We start from the raw sequence: 15,744 nt of genomic DNA on the forward strand, positions 1-15,744 counted from the left end.
ATGAATTCTGCGCCCCCTCCTACACTGCGCCCTGAGGCTGGAGCCTCTCCAGCCTATGCCTCGTCCCGGCCCTGGCTGCACGCTCCTGCTCCCCATCAGCTCCAGCAATACCTAAACGCGCTGCATTCAAAAGTTGCTGAGAGGCGGAGCTTCAGCGTGGCTGAGTGACGGAAGTCACAGGGAGAGGGGGCAGAGCGGAATGGCGCTATAGTACTGGCCACTCGGGAGGCAGGGAGCCAGGCGGAGGGAGGTCGACTCGCCATATTGAGGTGGAGAAGTGGCAATGGCACCTGCAGTGTGAGGCGGGCTGTGGCTGTACGGCAAGACGAGCTGGCGACATGCAGGGGTCAGCGGGTGTCGGGCTGGCAAATTCAGTCTCCACTACACATGCAGGGGGTGGAGTTACTCGCGCTAACACGCTCACTCCAGCCTCCTGCCTCTCAAACACGCTTGCAGAGTCCTGATTAGACAGCGTGAAGCCTGTGAGTGCACCGCTGGCCACAAGTTCCGCCCACAACATGGCGGCCGCCGTGTCGAGCCGTTCGCTCGACACGGCGGCCGCCATGTTGTGGGCGGAACTTTTGGCCAGCGGTGCACTCACAGGCTTGGCCGCGCTGGCCAATATATTGGGGGCACTCAAGCTGGGCACCCCAGAGACAGGATTAGGGGCACCCCAAAGGCATAGCCGTGGCACAGGCCACGGTTAAATGACCCTAGCGACGCCCCTAGTAATACATGTTACCATAATTAAAATCCACATTTTATTTTACCATTTGTCCCAGTTATTACACAATTTAAATTATGTCCTTATCACAATGTATGGCACAAATATTTTATTTGCAAATAACGGTGCATTTTTTCAGTTTTGCGTCCATCATTATTTATAAGCTTATAATTTAATAAATAATAGTAATATACCCTCTTCTCATGCATATTAAAAAAAAAGTTCAGACCCTTAGGTAACTATTTATGTTTTGTTTTTTTTTTATTGTAATTTTTTTTTTTATTAAACAAATTATTTGGTTATTTTTGGGAGTGTTGGGGGTAAACAGTTAATTTTAAATGTAATAAATTGTATTTATTTAAAAAAAAAATGTATGTAGATGTAGTTTTACTATTTGGCTACAAGATGGCCACAGTCCCCCCAAAAATTTTTGTCCTGTAAGTGAGCGCTCTCGCTTACAAGATGTGAAGGGAGGACGGGAAACTTTTTTTTTTCTTCAGAAAGATCGGGGCTTCTGAAAGAAGCCGTCGGTCTTTCTAACAGGGACTTAACCTCCCAGGCGGTAAGCCCGTACTGGGCACGGGTGTTCCCATTCACTGATCTCCGGGCTAGTAGGCGGTGGCACGGGAGTGCGCAGCAGCGCTCCGATGCACAGTAGCAGCCTTTTAGACGTAGTAGCTACATCTAAAAGGCAAAAATGGTTAAAGGACTTACGAGGCGAATTGCTTAAAAAAAGTTATGTACCTCATTGCTAAAGCAGACCTCAGGGCAGACGAACAGCACCTTCCTTTTCACTATCAGGTGCTTTATCCTTCTAATCCAGGTTACATTGCAGCTCCCGACCCTCCTCAGGGTCGCCCGAGCAGAATCGCCGCTTTAAAAATCTAACTCCTGCGCAGCTTGCATAGCCGTGGCTGCTCAGGATTACAGCCCCGCTCGTGTCCGCCCTCACTCCGTGCGCTCTATTATACGTCATGTGGGCGGCTCCACATGACCACCCACATGACGAACTACACTGCCAGCCAGCCGCGCCCCCTCGACAGAGAATACAAGCGCTGAGCGAGCAGGTACTCACTCGCTCAGCGCTTGTATTCTCTGCGGAGGGGGCGCAGCTGGCTGGCAGTGTAGTTCGTCATGTGGGTGGTCATGTGGAGCCGCCCACATGACGTATAATAGAGCGCACGGAGTAAGGGGGGACACGAGCGGGGCTGTAGTCCTGAGCAGCCACGGCTATGCAAGCTGCGTAGGAGTTAGATTTTTAAAGCGGCGATTCTGCTCGGGCGACCCTGAGGAGGGTCGGGAGCTGCAATGTAACCTGGATTAGAAGGATAAAGCACCTGATAGTGAAAAGGAAGGTGCTGTTCGTCTGCCCTGAGGTCTGCTTTAGCAATGAGGTACATAACTTTTTTTAAGCAATTCGCCTCGTAAGTCCTTTAAAGACTTAAAAAGTAGCTTTGAAGTTTTATTGTCTCTGCTCAATGACAACAATTTTTATGTGTCTCAGAGCTAAAATATATGAACTATTGACTTTTTTTTATCTATCCTTTGCACTCAGAAGCTGTTCTCTTACAGGAAAGAGTTCCTGGAAAGACAAAAGAGAAACTGTCATTTACATACCTGAATATTTAACTCTTTCATGCAGATAAAGGAACACAACTTAATTATTTGCATGCTTGCCACTTTACATACACATCTCATGTACACTTTAAGGTTTAGCTAGAGTTCTACTTTAATAGCTGGGAACTGTCATCTAATAAGGAAGATCATTTCGAGCATTCACAGGCCATTCTATCTCTATGAAAGGAAACTTCTCTCCTTTAGTTGGAGTTCTTTGTCTCATTCTACACATTACAACTCATTGTTTGTCTCAGGTTGAGGTATCATGCTCAGATTTGTATTCACAGAGCACCTGTGGCTTATCAGTTCATAGATAGTACTTTAGACTGTATTTCTGCTGACCTGTTCGGGTCGTTTCAGTTTAGTGGGATACTGGGTGCGGCTTTTGCATCCAGTAGCCAATGGCAACACTCCCAGATCTTTGTGAGTTTTATAATCCTTCTCCAAATACGACAATCAGCGTGTACAGCAAGTGACTGGGCTGGACTCCTGGGAGGGGTAACATTCGTGCTGTAGAAGGGTGAACTGAGCTCTGGACAGAGAAGGAAAACAACACGGACAGCATGAAGTTCCCAATTCCCTTCATCATAATCGGCTTACCTCTGCTGGTAATAGGTGAGAATAAACCTAATAATAAATAATTGCTAAACTTGTTTAGAGGAGAAGAGGGCTATAAAAAGTCTGATGAAGCAAAACCAAATAAAGCAATACAGCATAATGCAAAATCACAGCAGTGATTAATAAAGTCCCGTCTCTCAACCGTCTGCAGGCTGCAGTGTTGCCTTCTAGAGGTATTTAACTCCTTCTAATCCAACCAATCCAATTTAGCAATCAATCACGTCCTCCCAGCACTTTTTTTCTGCTCTATGGGGGGAAGTGAGGGGATACATGGATGATTGCTGGATTGGTGGAGAGGGAAGAGCTGGAGGGGTTCAGAGGCAACCCCCTCCGCGTGCACAGTAGCTCCGCCCTCATTGCACACACCACCATAATTACACTATTATGCGGCACAGCCTGGTGCCGGATGGGATCAAAGTGCTGGAAAAGGCCAATGTTGGACATAGTCCAATCCAGGATTGAAAGGGGTAAATGATAAAGTATACTTTTAAATACATGCAGAGGCATAGCAATAGGGGATGTAGATTATTACTTATGAGCAGAAATTATGCCTATGCGTAATTAGGCATCGTAATTTGAATTTGCGCATCGTAATGCAAAATTTTGGGGAAAAGCGTAATTAGTTTAGAAAAGAACGCATTCATTTATCCATAATTTACATGTAATTTTGTGCTGAGCTTGGTGGTGAATAGCAAAGCCTCCATACATGCTATTGCTACCGAAATTACTACATAAGTTAAAGAGAATCTGTACTCCAAAATTCTTACAATAAAAAGCATACCATTCTATTCATTGTGTTCTCCTGGGCCCCTCTGCTGCAATCCTGGCTTGTAATTGCCATTTTTATCCAGTGTTTACAAACAAAACACACAGCAAGTGATAGCTGAGAGGATCTCAGTATGCGAGTCATACAGAGTGTGCAGGAGGCCTGGAGAGGGTGTGCATAGCTTCTATCCAATCACAAGCAGCACAGCACATTCCAGCCTGACTGCCTGAGCCCGACAGAGCCGACAGAGGAGAGAAGATTAGATCATATAACCGAGATAATACAGCCATTGTGCAACTAGGAAAGGCTGCAGTTAGACAGAGCACATTAGAACAGTTATAGGAACTTATAGGATAGAAGAAATAAGGATGAACATTTTGTTACAGAGTCTCTTTAAGGAGAAAAAGTGGGTACAAGTAAAAAAAAGAATTTTTCAAAAATACAAAACTGTCATTATTGTGAGTTTAAAAACCATTTTCTTTGCATTTTTAAAATTGATTTTATCAAAAACTACAAGGTATTTTTGAAAAATTATTTTTTTCTACTCGTACCCACTACTCTCCTTGTCATATGTAGCAATATTGGTAGCAATAGCATGTATGGGGGCTGTGCTATTCACTGATAAACTCAGCACGAAATTAGGTGTGAATTACGCAATGCTTATACAAAATCAATTGAATTAACAATGAGTAATTACAGTGGCGTAGCTACAAACCTCTGGGCCCCGATGCGGAATCTGGATGTGGCCCCCCCCCCACGGCAACAACAGCCCCCCTCCCCCGGCAACACCCGACGCACACACATATCCGAATCCCTATAGCCAGCTATAGGTCCCCCCAGTATAGGTAGCCAGGCATAGGTACGCCAGTATAGTTGCCCCCGGTATAGGTTAGCCAGGTAGGTGCCTCCAGCATAGGTAGCCAGTATAGTTGCCCCCAGTATAGGTTAGATAGGCAGGCGCCGCCAGTACAGGTTAGCTAGGTGGGTGCCTCTAATATAGGTAGCCAGAATAGTTGCCCCCAGCATAGGTTAGATAGGTAGGTGCCCCCAGTATAGGTTAGTTAGGTAGGTGCCTCCAATATAGGTAGCCAGTATAGTTGCCACCTGTATAGGCTAGCTAGGTGCCCCAAATACAGGTTAGACAATTAAGTGCCCCCAGGTTAGATAGGTAGGTGCCCCCCAGTATAGGTTAGATTAGGTAGCTGCCCCCCAGTATAGGTTAGATGAGGTAGGTGCCCCCCAGGATAGGTTAGGTAGCTGCCCCCCAGGATAGATTAGGTAGCTTTCCCCCAGGATAGGTTAGGTAGGTAGCTGGCCCCCCAGGATAGGTTAGGTAGGTAGCTGGCCCCCCCAGGATAGGTTAGGTAGGTAGCTGGCCCCCCAGGGTAGGTTAAGTAGGTAGCTGCCCCCCCAGGATAGGTTAGGTAGCTGCCCCCCAGGATAGGTTAGGTAGCTGCCCCCCCAGGATAGCTTAGGTAGGTAGCTGCCCCCCAGGATAGATTAGGTAGGTAGCTGGCCCCCCAGGATGGGTTAGGTAGGTAGCTGGCCCCCCAGGATAGGTTAGGTAGGTAGCTGGCCCCCCAGGATAGGTTAGGTAGGTAGCTGGCCCCCCAGGATAGGTTAGGTAGGTAGCTGGCCCCCAGGATAGGTTAGAGTAGGTAGCTGCCCCCCCCGGATAGGTTAGAGTAGGTAGCTGCCCCCCAGGATAGGTTAGGTAGGTAGCTGGCCCCCCAGGATAGGTTAGGTAGGTAGCTGGCCCCCCAGGATAGGTTAGGTAGGTAGCTGGCCCCCCAGGATAGGTTAGGTAGGTAGCTGGCCCCCCAGGATAGGTTAGGTAGGTAGCTGGCCCCCCAGGATAGGTTAGGTAGGTAGCTGGCCCCCCAGGATAGGTTAGGTAGGTAGCTGGCCCCCCAGGATAGGTTAGGTAGGTAGCTGCCCCCCCGGATAGGCACGGAAGCGCTGTAGGCGGAACTCACCTCCGTCCCTGCGCCGCTGGTCTCCTCCCGCTCTGTATAGATGTTGTTACACACTGCTTCCTGTTTAGCCGGAAGCAGTGTGTAACAGCAGATCTATGCAGAGCGGGAGGAGACCAGCAGCGCTTGGAACGCAGGCAGGTGAGTTCTGCCTACAGCGCTTCCGTGCGCTGCGCACTCTGCATCTGAGGGGGAGGGGGGGGCCCGGGGAGAGGTCGGACTGCCCTCCCCACGGCTGCAGCTCCCCCCTCCCAATAACGCACGCAGGGATCCCATCTCCGAGTCCAAACGGACATGGGCCCCCCGGGACCCTCCCCCGCCTCTTCAGGAGCCGGGCCCGGTCGCCGAGGCGACCGTTGCGACCACAGGCCCTACGCCCCTGAGTAATTACGTATAGGCGTAACTGCAAAAATGTATGCGTAATCGTAATTAGTTGATTACGGTCATCACTAGATGTTATGACAGCACCAGGGTCGCTGAACCTGAAGGGCCCACATGGAGTTCTCTTCCAGTCGCTGCAATAGCTCTTTACTGTTACTATGCTGTATAATAATGACCTATATACTGTACTGCATACATAATGGGCATCTTCAGTACTCTTTCTGGGGGGGGGATGTTGCCGATTGCCTGCGCACCATATGAGCGTGGCATGTTTGCAGAAGCTATCAGTACTGTATCCTCCAGTCATAAGTAAACAAGAGTTCACCATCTTTCAAATGTTTTACGTATCAGGACACAATGCTGGGTACACACAACTTCCAATGATGTTAATCTGATGATTATTTCCAACCTGTCCAAACTGTTTCGATAAAGGGATCGATTTTGTGAAGTTATTTGTAAAAAAATGATCACTTTATCAATCGGGAGCAGTTTGGACATGTACACCCGGTACAACTTCCTGTCAGGTCACCTGTCAATTGGACGGGAAATTGCATCGTGTGTACCCAGCATAATACGAAATCACCTGTCCCCTCATTAGCCCTTGTTAGGTCTTCAAATGAGCTAAATACAACTTCTGGTGAATAACAACGCAAAAAAAATTACACTATATCAGCATTATTTATCAGGGGTTAACTTGTTAACTGTTTTCTTAAAGGGGAACTTCAGCCTAAACAAACATACTGTCATTAATTTACATTAGTTATGTTAATTATAATAGATAAGTAATCTAATTTTTTACCCACCCTGTTTTAAAAGAACAGGCAAATGTTTGTGATTCATGGGGGCTGCCATCTTTTTGGTTGAAAGGAGGTGACAAGAAGAAGGAGACACAGTTCCAACTGTCCTGTGTCCTGATAACCCCTCCCAGCTGCACAAGCTAGGCTTCAAATGTCAAATTCAAAATGTCAAAAAAAAAAAATTGCACCAAAACAGCAGAACGAGAGCAACAACATCAGAAATCCCATCATGCTTTGCACAGCATCAGGGGAAAAAGCCCGGGCAGTTTTCTTCTGTGTAGCTAAAAATGAGGCTTGGATAAGAGAAACAAAGTTCTGATGCTGTGAAACTGTTAAAGAAACACCAAGCCTTTTCACTTCTGCTGAGTCGATTTTTAGTCCAGAGGTTCACTTTAAATAAGGACCAGGGGTGGTTTGCCTGATCTGTGCTGCGTGGACTCTCCAGCCCGCAGCACAGATCAGGATTATGCCAGGGCGATCAGACTTGCCCCCTTTTTTCCCCACTAGGGGGATGTCCTGCTGGGGGGGTCTGATCGCCGCCAGCTTGCTGCGCTTTGCGGGGGGGAGGGCTCTTCAAAGCCCCCCTCCGCAGCATTTTCGGCGGTCCGTCCCTCTCCCTCCCTTCCCCTCTGAGTGGCGCAGGACGGATATGTCCTGCACATTGTAGGATAGGCTTCAGCCTATCATATGCCGCAGCGCCGTATGATGTAAACAGCGGGGATTTCTTCCCCGCGTGTTTACATTTTGCCGGCGAGCCGCGATCGGTGGCTCTCCGGCTGTTCACGGAGACACCCTCTGTGAACTGACATGGAAAGCGGCCGTTTCCATGGTAAACCACTTTAGACCTGCCGACGCCTATGGGCGTTAGCTGGTCGTTAAGTGGTTAATGAAGTCATTTTTTCTGCTCCAAAATCATTGGTATATGAACACTCATCATCAAGCAAAGTCCAAATGAAAACTTATCTGTCATGGTTGACCTTAACCAAGTTTTTACGCTTTTTGTGGAGTTAAATGACCTTTCTAACATAGAGGTTGCTACAGCTAAGGTTAGAGCAATCAGAAAGGTTTGGTAAACAAACAACCTCCCAAAAAATCAGTTCAGTTCAAAATGCGGAAGCCTGGGGCGTAACTAGAGAGGAGCAGCCTCTACAACGTAGGGGGGCCCAGAGCTGTGGGGGGTTCCATCTACTAACCTTCCTTTCCTCCAATACAGGGCTCTATCCTTCGGATCAGGTGTTTTGTAACTACGCTTGTTATAGGTGTAAAAGTTATTATTAGCCACACTTGTTTTATGAAGTTGGAAAGATGGGCCCCCAGACTGTGAGGGACACCAAGGTAGGCAAGTGAGGGGTGTGAACATTGAGAGGAAAATAAAAATGTTGTTGGGGGGCTCCTTGATTTGCAGTTACACCCCTGGCGGAAGCAGTGAACCTCTAATAAGGAATTAAAAAGTGACCTTCTTACGTCAGTAGGTGGAAGCCTCTGGATGCTCCGGCAGCTTGACTGATCCTCCGCGACCCGCTACGCTGCTGGCCAGGGTCCTCTTCATCTTTGTGGCCAAGCTTAGTGATGGGCGAACACCTGGATGTTCGGGTTCGGGCCGAACAGGCCGAACATGGGCCAGATGTTCGGCATGTTCGGCCCGAACCCCGAACTCAATGCAAGTCAATGGGGACCCGAACATGCCGCAATATGGCCCCCCTATGGGGTCGCAGGCATAAGGGGGGAGCATGCCCCGATCCCGGGGGGGGGGTCAAAAATTCCCCCACCCCCTCCGCTAGCGCTCCCCCCTCTGCCCGCTTCCCCATAAAAAAGTTGGCGTAAAGTTAAATATTACCGGTGGTGGCTGCTGCAGTGGCTGGCTGGCAGTGGTGTGAGTGAGGACTAGGAGAAGGAGTCCGAGTATGACGCGTTGAGGCCAGGCAGCGGGCGGTTCAGCGGTAGTACTCTTGTGGTACTTCCGCCCTTTCTCTGACCTCACGTCCTCTACGTGATGACGCATACGAGGGTACGCGTGACGCGTACCCTCGTATGCGTCATCACGTAGAGGACGTGAGGTCAGAGAAAGGGCGGAAGTACCACAAGGGTACTACCGCTGAACCGCCCGCTGCCCGGCCTCAACGCGTCATACTCGGACTCCTCCTCCTCATTCACACCACTGCCAGCCAGCCACTGCAGCAGCCACCACCGGTAATATTTAACTTTACGCCAACTTTTTTATGGGGGAGCGGGCAGAGGGGGGAGCGCTAGCGGAGGGGGTGGGGGGAATTTCCGACCCCCCCCCGCAATCGGGGCATACTCCCCCCTTATGCCTGCGACCCCATAGGGGGGCGGTATTCGGCCGAACAGGGCCCTGTTCGGCCGGGCATTTAGTAGTTCGGGCGAACCCGAACGGTTTGGCCGAACACCATCAGGTGTTCGGCCGAACTCGAACATCACCCGAACAGGGTGATGTTCTGCAGAACCCGAACAGTGGCGAACACTGTTCGCCCAACACTAGCCAAGCTCCCCTCCTGGTGAGAGCACGGCCGCACGGCGTAGGCGTTAGTGGGTTGGCGTCTGTGCAGTAACATATAGCCACTCATGCATGGAGAAAAGAACGTCCGGGAGCAATCTTCTTCCACTTGCAGTATTTGTTATTCAAAACGAGTTTATTGAATAAAGTCATGATAGAACAACTGTTACTGTACAACAACAGCAGGGAACACAGAGAAATATGAAAATATTGTATAGAAATTAGAAAATAGCATACAATACAAAAAATATAAGTATATCATACCCAGGGTATAGAATATAAATATATTGGGGTCAATTCACTAAGGGCTGTTGGGGGGAATGAGGTCAGTAAAATACTGTTTCCGGTATTTCACTTTTTTTTTTTTTTTACAAATTTACAAAGCTTTCCTAACATGGATTAAAAGTTCGATAATTTACCAAAAATGTTGCTTCAGTTCACTAAGCCCTTCTCGGTATGTCTTGCCAGCCATAGAGTTTCAGGCAGCCAGCTAAGTTTCCTCTCTCTGCATGTGCCGTTCATGTCAGTTTGTAAAGTAAAATGCCACCTGTATCCTGTTAGATGTGCATGTAGCCACTAGAGGTCGCACTTCTGTGTATCAGTATAGAAAGAAGAAAGCCTTTTTCAATGTCTCCTCCTTCTGCACTCAGATTTTTTGTTGTTATGTCCCGCCAGCAAGGGCATCGGATCAAATGGGTGAGAAGCAGGGCCAGGGACCAGGAGGCTCCTCCTATTGGCTGTCGGCTGTCTGCCTTGATCAGTGCTATTGCATGGTAATTGTTAGCTAACGTCCAGATAGGTCTTGAAAGAAGAAGATTTGATTTGCTTTACCAACTGCTCTGTACTTTGTGAATTGACATTAGACATGTGTGGTATCTACCCTACAAGTCGGTAATAGCTTTAGTTAACTGTTATTTGCTCAGGTGTTCGGTAAAAGCTCCTGTTTTCTGCATTACCGAATGTGCTTAGTGAATTAACATAAATATACCAAATGGCCTTTATGACAATACAAATCGCGACAGAAATCACTGTAGCAACCACTAGCAAAACACTGAGCATTTGCGACAACTTAAAGGACAATTTGTAACGTGCAGTGCATGCAGATTTGCACTGAATGCAGAATGTCACTGTTGTGGAAATACTGAACACCAAACCACGGGATAAAGGTGAAATAAAGTAAAGGTTTATTTACAAAAGTGCAGGATATGTACAGGTGAAAATGCAATTGGTGCATGAACATACATACAAGCGTATTTAAGCGACTGTACAAAATAACACTACGACTGCAAACAACTGGCAATACGATTGCAGTCGAATGTCTTGCGATCAGACATACAACAAACCAAATATACAGTATATACAGTGGTGTGTACACAGTGAACCCCGGACCCTGTCTAACTAAGCTAACTAACTAATATATATACACAATAATATACATTCAGGCATAGTACATAATGCAGCAGGCAATTGGAACGTCATACAAGCCAAGAACAGATACCAGGAAGTCAATCAAATATAATCGATAATAGAATAGTCAAGCAAGCCAATATCATACACCAGGGAGTCAAACAATCAGGTAACATGGATCAGGAAACAGGTAACAAGTAACAAGTATCAAGGTAACAGGAGCAGTGACCAGAACACAGGCTCTTGGGCTATCCACATCAATGAACTAGCAAAGATGTTCTGTTGGAGCTGGACTTATATATACTGCAGGATGGTCATGTGACAGCTTCAAATGCTGCAGAAACACAGTTCTTGAATACAGAGACCTCTGCTGGTGGGCAGAGGGAACTTCAGGAGGATTGCAAAAATGTTCTTGCTGAGAGAGGGGACATTTGCTGGTGAACAGAGGAAGTCCATGTAAAGGTTCACATATGTCATCAGCAGGAACAGATCGTGACACAATTGAAGCGAGAGAAATATGGAGGTTGCCATATTTGTTTCATTTTAAGGAATACAATTTGCCTGGCTGTCCTGCTGATCTTCTGCCTCTAATACTTTTAGCCATAGACCCTGAACAAGTATGCAGCAGAGGAGGTGTTTCTGACACTATTGTCAGATCTGACAGGATTAGCTGCATGCTCATTTCTTATGCCATTTAGACAATACAGCAGCCAAATAGATCAGCAAGGCTGCCAGGTAGCTGGTATTGTTTAAAAGGAAATAAATATGGCAGCCTCCATATTCTCCTCACTTCAGTTGTCCTTTAAGGTCGCCATATCCCTTAAACCAAATCTGTCCCCCTCCCCCTTACTTCTTGCTTTTAAATAAGTTGAGGACATGCTGAGACTGCAATCACATAAATACTACCTTACTAATTCAGGTACCAGGTACCCCATAATAACAGGAATGAAAAAAAAATCCATGACAGGTTTAAAGTGAACCTCCAGACTAAAAATCTACTCAGCAGCACTGAAAAGGCTTGGCGTTTCACAGCATCAGAATTTTGTTTTTTTTTCCAAAGTGTCATTTTAAGCTGCACAGAAGCTAAGCTCCGCCCTATCAAGGAAAACTGCCCGGGTATTTTTCCCCTGATGCTGTTCAAAGCATGATGGGATTTCTGATGTTGTTGTTCTTGTTGCTTAGCAACTGGAAGGGGTGATCAGGACACAGGACAGTTGGAATTGTGTCTCATGCTCTCTGTAACCACTTTCAACCAAAAAGATGGCTGCCCTATGAAATCACAAACATCGGACGTCCGCCGGGCTGTACTGCGCAGGCGCAGTAGTTCTGCGCCTGCGCAGTACAGCCCGGCGGACGTCCGATGACGTCAGCGCGCCGGCGTGGGACGCAGAAGTGCCGGGCCTTGGAGCGCAGAAGAGCCCGACCTGGCAGCCGGCCTGGCCAGGTCGGGTCGGCCACCGGAGACCACCGGGAGCCTGCGGAGCGGCGGCGAGGGCACCTCCTGCCTGCCACGGGCTGGAGGAAGCCCCAGGTAAGTGGAAATTGATTTTTATTTTTTAGCCACCCTCCCTGAACCTTCCCTTTAAACAGGGTGGGTACGAGATTATATTTCCTATCTATTTTAATTAACATAACTAATGTAACTTAATGACAGTATGTTTGTAGGGTCTCCCCAATCACCCAAAAAAAAGGTCCAATGCAAATGATTGATAGCGATTAGTGATGACCGAAACTTCTCACCTGCATAATTTCACATCATAATTTGCAATTACGATGCAAAATCATAATTTGGAATTATCTACAAACTCGTAATTAATTTACCGGTAGTTGTAATATGTAATATTGTGGAGCGTCTTATATGTTGAAAAATATGATACTATGCAACATAAGACCTAGGTTTAGAGAGCGAAAATCAGGGAAAAAATATATGCTAAACCTGGTGTGTCCATGTTCCAAGAGCGTCTTGTAGATGGTCTCCCCCAATCATTGTTCTCCTGTATACCCGTTTCCCTTTCTGTTCTCCATGTGTCCCCTTCTGTCCCCCTGTGTCCTCCCCTTCCCCCTTCTGTCCTCCTTAGCCCCGTATGTCCCTCTATGTCCTGCTTTGGTCCCCCTGTGTGTCCTCCTTTGCCCTGTGTGTCCCCTTCTGTCCCCCTGTGTCTTACTCCGGTCCCCGTGTCGTTCCCCCCCCCCCCCCCCCCCCCCCCCGCCGGGTCCTCCTTTGCCTCTTTATCCCCCCTTTTGTTCCCCTGTGTCGTCCTCCAGTCTCCCTGTGGTTGTAATTACCGGTACACAAAATTATAAATTAGCTATTACAAAAAAAATCATAATAATAAAAATAACCGCAATTACCAAAATTACACATATACTCATAATTATGCAAAATGTTGTTGAATTTTTTGCAATTATGATTTTGCCTTCTATGATCGTAAATATTCAAATTACGCAAAATTATTAAATTGACCATTACGATCATCGCTAATAGTGATTCTAAGACTGCTTACACCATCTCTGTTCTCTTCTGTTGTCAGGGTGGGCAGAAGAAAGGCCATTGGCACAAATAAAGTATGGGAGGCTTGAAGGGATAACCCTACCGGTGAAGGAAACCTCTAAAACTGCAGATGCTTTTTTTGGAATCCCCTTTGCAAAGCCTCCTGTTGGTCCATTAAGATTTAAATATCCAGAGCCCCCTGAGCCCTGGGAATCTGTCCGGGATGCCTCCAAATACCCCCTCAGGTACGTTACAGCCAGGGCTTTGAAGCCTTATGAGGATGTTAAATGCTCTTAGACTGCCATTATGTCTGATATGCTACAATTTCACACAAACACACAAAGTGCTATTGTTCAATGAAATCATCTGTTTCTGAAATAGTTCACTGAGCAATGTTAGTAAAATTCTGACCACTAGCCAGTGGCACACTTTTTTGGGTGCTAATTGACCCAAGGAAGAGGAAAATACCCAGGAAATGCGTTGTCATCTAACTTTACTGTGTGCAATAAACTTTTGAAACAAAACAAAGTCATACTGGATACTTTGAGACCTTCAGGACAGGTAATACCTCTCCATTTTAAACTGATTTTTATTATTTTATTATTTTGGGCGCCTCCACCAACCAGTATGTACCATTGGGAGGTTGTATTGTTTTTAGATTAGTTCTCGGTTTTTTGTTGGGACCTACCTTACTACCGGGAGTTCGACCATCTGAGGTCCCTCACAGACCCGTATGGGGGATTGAGTCTGACTACTCACTGACAACTCACAACAATTTTGGGGGGTGATAATTGACCTGAGGGAGAGGGAAATACCTACAAAATGCATTGTCATCTAACCTTACTGTGTGCAATAAACTTTTGAAACAATACAAAGTCATATTGGATACTTTGAGATCTTCAGGACAGGTAAGCCAACTATACCTCTCCATTTTAAACTGTTTTTAATATGGGCGCTTCCACTGACTAGTATCTACTGTTGGGACCTATCTTACTACCAGGAGTGCAACCATCTAAAGACCCTCACAGACCCGTATGGTGATGGGAAATCCACTACAAGCCTTATTGGTGGTTGTATATATTGGTTGAAATCTTTAATGTGTGAGTAGATTTAGTGACATGCTTGTTACAGGTCTGTGATCCAGATACTACTGCAGCCAAAGAGATCAGCAGGACTGCCAGGCAACTGCTATTGGCTGGATAGTGTACTGGTTAAGGGCTCTGCTGCTGACACAGGAGACCAGGGTTCGAATCTCAGGTCTTCCTGTTCAGTAGGCCAGCATCTATTCAGTGAGGAGACTTTGGGCCAGACTGCCTAACACTGCTACTGCCTATAGAGTATCAGTGGGAGACATTTATCAAGAGTGTTAGTAGGTTTTTTTAAATCTGCGCATAACTGTCTCAGACTTCCTAAAAAAAAAAAAATCACCTAATAGTGCAGATTCCTTCTTAAACTGTTGAATGAATAGGAGGAGCTAGGAAGGTCTCAGGCAGTGCAGTGTTTGAGGGAAATTACTGTTGCTGAGGTAACCAACACATCTGCTGTCAGCAGGCTCTGAGTGAGGGGAGAGGAGACCTTCACAAATCATGTCTAGCCTGCACAGCTGCATTATCTGGAGAACTGCTATGAAGCACTTCTTAATCTGCAGCAGTTTAGGGATGGATTTGCACTTTTCTTAACTGTAGTGCAGCCCTAGAAATACACGCTAAACTGCCGCTATTACGTAGGATTTGGAAAGTTTCTTACTATCATGCAGAGCAGTTCCTCTGCTGGTTAGAACAGTTTTTGGCCAGAGGGACCCCGAAGGGCCCTCCCTCAACTGCGGTATTAGCTCTCTATTGGTCCTGTGCTCATAATAATCACTTCTATAGATACTTTGAATAGTGGTAACTATTAACAAACTGTTCCCCATTCCCTTCTTGCACTTCTGACACTGTAGTTGCCATTAGCAGGTTTTGATGCAATTGCTATGTATAGAGTGCTTGGGGAGGGGGCCCCATTGTAAAACTTGCATCAAGGCCCACAGCTCCTTAGCTATGCCACTGAGTGTGGCCTAGTGGCTTTTGAGTCTGCCAGGACTGTGTCTTGTCTTGTCTGAAAGGAAATACATATGGTAGCCTCCATATCTTTCTCACCTCAGGTGTACTTTAACTCTACGATAAATGTGCCCCAAAGTATATAATGTGCAAAGAGGTGAGAGGTCTGTGTATGGAGGGGCGATCATCAGGTGATTTCAACAGACATGAGCATCTGTACTTGAATCGCTGTAGTAAAAGAAAGGATAAAAAGGAGAAAGAGCTCACTGTATGTATAGGCAAAGGCCCAATAGAAAGGTCTCACCTGATGTGGTGGGCTGTTGTTTCAAACGGGCTTTTTCGCTTCTGTTCCAACTTAAAGAGGAACTCCAGTGAAAATAATGTAATAAAAAAAGTGCTTCATTTTTTACCATAACTAT

General features: G+C 46.6%; 1 protein-coding gene across 1 annotated transcript in view; it reads left to right on the forward strand.

Annotated features, from left to right (window-relative positions):
* The first annotated feature begins 2,803 nt into the window (after nucleotides 1–2,803).
* Nucleotides 2,804–15,744, forward strand: part of LOC137538543 (fatty acyl-CoA hydrolase precursor, medium chain-like) — a 63,705-nt gene continuing 50,764 nt past the window's right edge. The window contains exons 1-2 of the mRNA XM_068260779.1: nucleotides 2,804–2,956; nucleotides 13,330–13,534. Coding sequence (XP_068116880.1) covers nucleotides 2,905–2,956; nucleotides 13,330–13,534 — 257 coding nt within the window. The 5' untranslated portion in view covers nucleotides 2,804–2,904. The remainder of the gene's footprint in view (nucleotides 2,957–13,329; nucleotides 13,535–15,744) is intronic.

Source organism: Hyperolius riggenbachi, chromosome 11, assembly GCF_040937935.1.
Source record: "Hyperolius riggenbachi isolate aHypRig1 chromosome 11, aHypRig1.pri, whole genome shotgun sequence".
NCBI classification, from domain to species: Eukaryota; Metazoa; Chordata; class Amphibia; order Anura; family Hyperoliidae; genus Hyperolius; species Hyperolius riggenbachi.